General features: G+C 43.4%; 1 protein-coding gene across 1 annotated transcript in view; it reads left to right on the forward strand.

Annotated features, from left to right (window-relative positions):
- Window positions 1-746: 746 nt before the first annotated feature.
- The window catches only part of LOC118341292 (RNA-binding protein Nova-1-like), a gene marked incomplete at its 3' end in the record, with an annotated part of 57,731 nt that continues 49,434 nt past the window's right edge, over window positions 747-9,043 (forward strand). The window contains 2 exon segments of the mRNA XM_035679512.1: window positions 747-1,748; window positions 4,441-4,509. Of these exon segments, the coding sequence (XP_035535405.1) occupies window positions 1,592-1,748; window positions 4,441-4,509 (226 nt within the window).

Here is a 9,043-nt window from a genome sequence, read left to right on the forward strand (position 1 = left end):
CTCCTGCAGAGCTCCAGGTGTGTTTGAGGCTCCCTGGGCCTGCTGACAGGCAGCGCTACAGACCTTCAAACAGCCGCAGCGGGACCTTCAGGCTCCCGTTCAACCATAATTGCATTTGCCGCGGCTGTAACGGAGTAAGAACCCGCCGCCGCATCCTTTCCTCTCCGTCATGTGACTCCAGCGGACGAATATGTCTGTGTCCTTCTCGTTTTGCCGGAGAAATGCAGCCTCGGCCAATCGCGTGTCGACGGAGGCGTCTCTCTCCTTCTCGGTTTCTCGCTTTCTCTCTCGTGGTGCCTTCAGGTGACGTCGTAAATAAGGAACCCGCGAGCTGGCTACAGCATGGCAAGGCCGGGATTTAATGTTTGAACTGAGCTTGAAATGTTTATTTGACGCAGCCTCGGTAAGTTTTCAGGTCAGCATGCTATCTGTTTATATTTACAACCTGCAGAGGGTTGGGGGTATGAGATAAAGACCCCTGCTGTGATAATAATGTAGGTTAATCTAATAGCATGCTTTTTATATTTTGACCTCACTACAGTGCTTCTGCGCCTAGCTTGAGCTTGTAAGAGAACAAGAAGCCTCCTCAAACTACTACAACTTACTACTACTACAGTTGTACTACTACAACTTAGTTTTTTTTTTTAGCTTTTATTTTCTTTTTTTTTAAATAAAATACTTAAACACACACACAAATCGCAGTTACAGTATTGGGCAAACCCAAGTTTCCGGGATGTCCCTGAATGCAGCGCGGGGCCCTGTGACGTCAGCCGCTCCCCTGCGCTCCCTCTAGCAGCCAGTCAGAGAAGGGATGCTCTGAACGCAAGACTGCAGCATCTTCACCGAGAGAACGAGCAGGAAAAAACGTCTCTTTCTCTGCGTGTTCCTCCAGCTCCTCGTCTCCGGACTCTCCTCAAACACCCCGCCGCCCCTGGGTGTCTTCACGATCGGAGCCAGGACAGCATAAGAAGAAAGAAATCCTTATAGCCTATCAGTAACGCATCGGATTTCTTTTTTGTATTGTTATTGCTTCACTGACCTCTCCTTTCTTTCTTCTTCCTTCGGTTGATTTCGCCTCTTTGGTCCTTCGGTTGTTGTTGTTTTTTTTGTTTTGTTTTTGTTTTGTTTTATTTATTGCTCGCTGGCTGTTGCGGAGGAGCGCCACCATCCTGCACTGCCTGACATGAGTACGCTCTTTTATCCAGTTGCAGCGGAATGACACACATATCCTAGCCCGCATATCAGAAGGTTGATGGAAGATTGACGCTCCATTTGCACGTTTTTAGTAGCCTAGATCTCTCTCCATCTGCAGAGGTTTTGGATTTTTCCCCCCTCTGAGCCGATCATCCGCCGCTCCAGCGTTTCTTTCTTTCTCCCTGCGCAGCATCTCTGTACGCACGGCGCACCACGGAGAAACGCGCAGCTAACCTTCCCCGTCCGTAAGAAACAAGCGTATTTTTCCAATTCCTAAATCGCTTTCGCCTTCTCTAAGGACTCATCTGCACGGCTACGCTGCGTAAAAAAAAAAACAACGGGAAAAGGGGGGATTTAAACGCAAACGCAGCCCAAGCATCCAAGAGCAAGCTCGAAAATGATGGCCGGCGGAGCTGTACAGCAAAACGGGATTTTCTCAAATCCTCATCATCACAATCAACAACCACACATGGAGTCCGATCCCCCGGACTCGCGTAAAAGACCCCTGGAGACTCCGACGGAGGCCAGCAGCACCAAACGCACAAACACGGGAGGTAAGATCAGCGATGGGGATGCGGGGAGCTGTTCGGGTTTTGGTGAATGTTCGTCCTGAGGCAGGCAGGCAGAGAGAAAGGAGAGCAGGTTGATCTGATTCTTGACGTACACAGCGGCATGCTACAGCCCCAGATTCATAGATTTGTGCTCCAGTTACGCAGTGAAATAAATACAGAGGGCACTATTTTTTCTTTTAATCCGCCTTCTAATGAGCGACAGTCATTTCCCATCAGCATTAAAATAACCATGGGCGCCGCTTTTGATGGAAAGGAAACAATGAGAGGGACTGAGGGGGATTTGGAGGGAAGCCGCCGGTTCCCCTCGCTCACATCCCGACTCTTTTAGCCTCCTTAGATCAGCCGAATTGAGTGTTTTTATTGCGTCTTAAGATTTACGCGCAGCCACAGCGGCCATGCTGGAGCCAAAAAAAGGATGTAAACAAGTGAAAGCCAGATCAGGCTGGTGCGTGATCGTAGGCTCTCATCCCGTCGACGGATGACCTTGTGATAATCTCACACATCAGCCACCATCGCCGCTTTGTGTACAATTACACTAGCAGATAAACAAGCGGACTCATATTAACAGCAGGCCTGTGGCGAGCCAGAAAGAACAAGGGGAATCCAGAGCGGCTCAGAATGCGACAGGGTCTCTGTGTTATTGCAGCATGTGTCAGTGCCTGTATATTTTTTTATCATGCTTTGCTGTCCTGATTTTAACAAGCTGCAGTTAGGAGGGAGAGATATTTTTTTCCTCTAAATTGTCCAATCGTGTTTCTTCATTATTCTCTGGTTGGATGAAATATGGATATGTCACCATGGCGATCACCATATTTGGTTTTTGTTTACATGCTGTCATGCGCCAAGCATTCCCATCACCCGGCATTACAACCATCAGTAGCCTATCTTGGCCATGCACCCCATCATGGACATTTGGACATACACTACACTTTTAAATGTGTTATTTACACAACAACGAAGAGTGAAGAATTTCTATGTGCGGTTAAAGATTTTGAGTGCACAAGACTCCTTTAGAAATGTTCTGTGTAGAATTGGTAGATTTTAGGCGAGCCAACATTTTAGTGCAGACTGTTAAATCTGACTGTCACTGTGAATGTGTAATAATATTGTGGACGCCTGTTTCTTAAGGAGAGAAATAAGTAATTATGTAAGAAAAACGGAGAAAAATATTATATATAAGTGGCAGAGATAGAGAGCCAATCCATAAAGTAAATTTTACACCTTTATTTTCAAGATTAAACTATTGTTCTTTGAAAGAAAATTTCATGCAGCTGTTAAAAGCATTTACATTTTACTATGAATTATAAATACAATCTGAGAGTCATTTAAAAAAGTCAATTAATAAAAAAATATGCAAAGAAAAAATGATTCCACTGCAGGTTTGATCAGAGAGGAACCTCCATCATATTGGAGACATTACTGCGTGGCATCTGATGCTCTACTGAGGTGTCATTATTGGCCTGATTTATCAGTCTCACACTGAAATGGCCACAAGACTTCACTCACAAAGCTCTTTGGATGATCTGCTAATTTAGTGCAAGTAAGTGCGATGGTTACAGTAATGTTTTAAAAACATAAAATCTAAATAGACCTGTGGAGTTTGAGTGCCCTGTCCCTTTCAGTGCACACTGACAGGTGGCACGATTTAAAAAAAAACAACTAGTCTTTAGTGCAATCCATAGAGGATCCTGAGGATCAATAGGTTTTTATCTTTTAGTAGATTTTTGTGTGACCTGAACCTTTCCTTTTCTCTGCAATGACAGAAAAAGAACAGGACAGTCATTTTTAACAGTTTCTTCAGCTCCCACCAGGAAACATGACAGCTGTCCTCAGGAGTAATAATTAGACAGAGAGAGTGTCCGGCTGAGGAGGGTGAGCTGCAGGTTAGCGAGCGCTGTTTAACTGCAGATCGATGCAGCACTCGGAGCACTAAAGGCCCCTCCACGCTGTATGTAAAAACCCAAGGCTCCCCCAGGGGACCATCCTCCTGCCTGCATTACAGTCAGACAGCTCGTCCATTTAGACAAATGAAAAGGTTGGGATGATGAGCACCTTTTACTCAAGGAGAGAGGACGGCCGCCGTGCCGGCAAGTCAACACTCCCTCAGCCGGCAGCATCAGGCTGATGATCGGATGACATTTGGTTGAAAATGAACAAGTCGCTCTCACACACACTTCACTCCAGCCCCTTAAGATAAACAACAAAGAGGAATCAGAGCTTGGTTGCAAGTCTTTTGGGACGTTTTTGCACTGACAGTTAATTCAGTTCTGTTTTTTAAAAGTGTCTTTTTGTTCTAATAACATGGTCAAAGAATTTGGTCTTGATGATCACTATTATGACTATTTAGAGCTTGAATTGATCAGATGAGCTTAACCTCAATGATTCTTTTATTTTACTAATAACAAGATGCAGAAACTGTTTATGGTCCTGGCCCTTGATGCAGAAGAAAACATTCACCTTGTGGTGGCTGATTTTACCCAAAGTGCTTTTTTAACAGAAGCCGTATATTTTCACTGAGACTGTTTTTGTATTTATATTTTAAAGCTGCACACAGGCTGCAGTTTTAAAAGTTATACAAGTCAAAGTGCTGCTAAGAGATCATAATACTGGTTGTTTCTCTGAATGATTAGTTTACGCCACACACTCCCCACCCCTGTGCTTCCTCTCTCTGTAGTGGCCTTCCTGCAGCCCCTATTTGAAACTGAAGGCATTGTATTCCCTCACCAAGAAACTGAGACTCATGGTAAGAGAGACTTTGATTTTGATCTTCTACCTGTTTTATAATCTTTACTGTAACCTTCTTCAATGCAGGACTGATTCAGCAGTGACAACACGTACATGTTGTGTTCTCTAAATTCTGCAGAGTGAAATCTAAACTTTAGGGCTTTTCAATGAGGTCTGACTGCTGCAGGGTCTGACATTTAAATAGGATTTAAAGTAACATGTAACACTCTCATATTCTACTCATGATCCAGGATAATGCATGCTGATATTGTTTATACTGTATGTTATCAATTCCATAACATCCATTTTCATGCTTTTTATACAAATTCAGTGTTTCTTTTGTCATGATACCCAACATTACTGCACAGATTGAGTCCTGATGACCTTTGACCTCATGCTAGCCATATCATCCAAGCATTTGGGTTTATGCCTGCTGATGTGTTGTTGAAATGTTCATTCACTGATTGTGCTCAAAGTGTGATATATGATGGCTACAGTATGCACTGCTGTTGAGTAAAAATCACATGACTGTAGTGATGAATGTTTTTGCTTTTTCACAGGTAGATTGAAACTTAATGTGTAGAGCTCGAAAAGAAAGACGAAAGCTTTTAAATCACAAATATTTCTCTTCATCGGAGCAGAAAATGATACTAATAATGGTCATGTTTTTTAGCCAACAACTGCACTTAGAAATATATCCAGATGTAAGGTATAATGCAAAGTGTTTTCCATTCATGTCACTCAGATCTGTGTGAATGAGAAGCGAGAGGAGAATATTTATTTCAAAGAAGACAAGAAAAGATGGACTCAGATTTTAGAGTTTCCAGTTGGTTTGCGTGTGTGTATGTGTGTGAGGAAAACGGGAGGCGACATTAAGAGAGGAAAGAGCCGGTCAGCTGTCAGACAGTAGGAAACGGGACGATATGGGACCCCTGTAAACCAGAGGGTCATAAATCACAGCTCCATCTTATAAAAAGCTAAAGGTCTTAAAGAAGAAAAGATCAATGAGTAGCTGCAGTAGCTGCTGTTGGCAGCCCCCCACCCCCACCAGCCCTCTAATCCAACCCAAACCCATTCTTATCGCTGCACCCCCTCCTGCCCCTCACCCAGACCCAGCAGGGTTCGTCTCCACATTAAAGGAATTCAGATTTCCCTGTAATCATGTACATATATGATCAGAGATGTTTAATGAGGTCATTGTTAATATTTGATTTACTTTCAGAAGTTTAAACTTGGATCATTTTCAAAGCCAGACTTGATCCTGATTGGCTAAATGAGTAAAAGTCATTTAGGCCAGTCAGGGTTCAGTATTTTTACGATGTAGCCTTTTTTAAATTTTAAATGAGAAATAAACATGTTTGAAAATAAAATAAGAAAATCTCAATAGCATGAAGCCTTCAGGAGAGTTTTTACAGCAACAGCACTGATGTTGAGTTAAATGCTTTTACAGTATCAAGTGGTCAGAATGATTCAGGATATGAGGACATCCAAGGCTACTGAGCATCGAGACATTAAATCCCCTTAAATATTTTACTTCATCACTTTATTTGCCAAGAACAATACATTTACAAAATAAAAAGTACCATAAGGGATTCTGTGCAGAGATGCATCGACAGTTGAAATAGAGTTACACAATTTATTGCAATTGCAATATTTTCTAATTATAATTTTAAGCCCCAAAATGATAAGAATTCACTTTGGTTGTGTTTTTCTCTTCTTGGTGGAAAACAAACAGCACCCAGACCACGCAAAGCTAGAACTCTCCACTGACACTACTGATATTTGTTTAGGGTACCACATATAACCAATACTGATACTCCAATGCCTAACAGCAGCCTTTCAGCCTAATAGCAATGACTCAGATTCAGTCCATTCGAAACAAATGCAGCTTTCAGGGAAAAAAACTGCTTGTATAAGCCATTAAGAAGTCTTATGTAAGCGCAAACAAAATAAATTGGATGTTGTTTTTTTTTCCGATTTTCATGTAGGTGGTCAGAAAATGAACATGTGAGTGGGGACGCCTACAGGTTTAACAGGGAAGAGGTTGCTGACCTGGACGTACAGACCTTTTAGTCCTTTCCTCACTTTTATGATAGGCATTTCTCTTCTTTTCTTTTCTTTTCTGTTCTTGTCTCCTCTCCTCTCCTGTCTGTAAGATATAATACATTAATTTAGTAAATGGATGGACTGGCAAGCCAGTGTTGGGGAGGAGGAGGGGGGCCTTGCAATGCCCTTGCCAAGTGACATTAGGGGACTAGCAGTAGGCCGGAAGATTTCTGTGTGTGTGTGTGTGCGTGTGTGCTGAGTAGTTGTCTTTGTGTTTTCTGTCTGACTTTAGTCACAAAAAGCAGAGCTGAAGTTTAATGAGAGAGATGAAGAGGTGTGTAAATGATGTATTGCGCTGCGGATTGACGCACACGCACGCGCACACTCAACATACGCACACACACACACACACACACACATGCATGCTGTGTATTGAGCCTTGGCGGAATGAGACAGGGCCTTTGATGCTATTGATCCGAGTGTTTTCAGTTGCTCCTAGAGCTGAGCGGAGCATCTTTTTTTGGGTCGTCCATACAAAGGAGAGCTGTCTTCCTCACATTGATTGGCTGTCCCGGCTGAGGAGGAAGAAGCCCCACATTTGGCTTTGAACACTCAAAAATAAACACCAGGCAGAGGGGGTTCAGTCCTACATACCACTAACACTGCAACAGCCAGAATACATAGAAATCAGTAGATTTGTTGAGTGAAATAATAAGTTATTAGAACTGTTGCGATATTTCTCGTACGTTGAGTATTCGAATGTCGAGCAGTATTTCTAGAAAAAACAAAGTGAGTTATACGGCTCACACTCTGGTGCTTTATCCTCTGTATCTTGTAGAACACAGCGTTCTCCTCTGCGACACGCCTGTTTTGTTCACTCGCGAGCCTGAGCGTTTCTCGGCTGCTCCCTCTCTTCCTCTTCCATTCTCTCCATCTTCCTCTCCTTCCCATCCATACTAATCATGCTCTACTTCAGACCATCACGACTGCGCCCTCCTCCTGTCCTCCTTCACCCTCGTCCTCCCATCATTTCGTCCTCCACCCACCCCCTTCATCAATCGCAGGCTGCCATTGACGACGCTCGCCCGGCAACCGTTTCCGAGGCTGTCGATCGATTCGCAGCCGCCGTCGGCAGCACTCTGCCAGTGGTAGCTGCAACTCTCCTTCTCCTCCTCCACCCTCTCCTCTTCCTCTTTTTTTTCTAGCCACTGCGTCAAAGTAAAAAAAAAAAGAAGCCATTGTACAGGGTGGGGTGAAGGGGATGAGAGGTGGAAATATTCCCACAAAGGGAGGCGTGCGATTGGTGGAGCGAGACGCCGGTCACAGCTAGCTGGTCGCTGATAGGTGAGGAGAGCGGGGCGGTGATGAATATGGATAAGGGAGCGATGAAAGGGCCGATGCAGCGAGGACGACTGGAAGGGCCCCCTCCTCTGAAGTAGCCTTGGTCCATGAACAATACACACCGGTTTTCTCACACACACACACACACACTGGAGGGAGAGAAAGGAGGCGACTGCTTCAGTTATCTTTGTTAGCGTAGCCACCGTGTCTGCTTCGATTTCTACGCAGATGCCCTGATGATATGGATCGTTTCAGTATGGAGGCATTTGATTGGTTCTCCCTAAACCTCTATTCAAACTGAATTTCTGTAGCAGGATGTTGTTGAAGCCGATTACTCTGTCGGGTTTCCATTCATGATAAATAGAGGGAGTCTTTTCTATTCTATTCCACATTCCTGCGATTTTTAGGCGACCCGATCTCTAAACCTTAGTTTTTTCACCATCGTGTTTTAGGATTCCATAATTTATCTGGATTTTTATAGCAGGAACCACTTATTATTTTTCTTTATAAAACGCTGAGTGTCATTTTAAAATTCAAATGTCCTCCATTTTAAAAACGGCCTCTCTGAGAAAACGATTGCTGGCATGAAAACAAAACACACTATTAGATGCGGCTGGTGTTATGAGTCATCTTGGTACCTTTGAAAGGAGAAAAGCTCTTTCTCAAGAACACACTCATCTGTGATTTGACAATACCTACTTCAATATTTAGATGAAAAAAACATTTCAAAATGAAGATATGAAGCATTTAGCAACTAAATGCTTGAAGCAGGTAATTGCACTGTACCTGTATCTATGAATTAGATTTAAAAACAAACTCCTTTTCTCATTTCTTCCCCAGATATTTGATTATTAAAGGGTCACAAGAATGTTAAGGGCCTTATGGCGACTGGAAGCTTCTGAATCTAGTGATTAAGAAATTGGAGCTCCTTCTTCACAAAGAAAATCACCACCTAAAATGTCAAATCTAAATTGGATGAATGACGTGGAAAAAGTGAAACACGCAGACGCTGGAGAGGCAGAGAAGAGAAGTTAGACATATTTCCTCCGCTCATCTTCCTCTGCAAGCTCTCTGTGTTTATGAGTGACGGCAGCCATCTTTCAGACCGAAGACAGCTGGTCAGAGCCTCACTGCTGGAGAGCTTTACATGTTTGTGTGTGTGTGTG

This window comes from Morone saxatilis, unplaced genomic scaffold (genome assembly GCF_004916995.1).
Source record: "Morone saxatilis isolate NCDOM2014 unplaced genomic scaffold, NCSU_SB_2.0 Contig8, whole genome shotgun sequence".
NCBI classification, from domain to species: Eukaryota; Metazoa; Chordata; class Actinopteri; family Moronidae; genus Morone; species Morone saxatilis.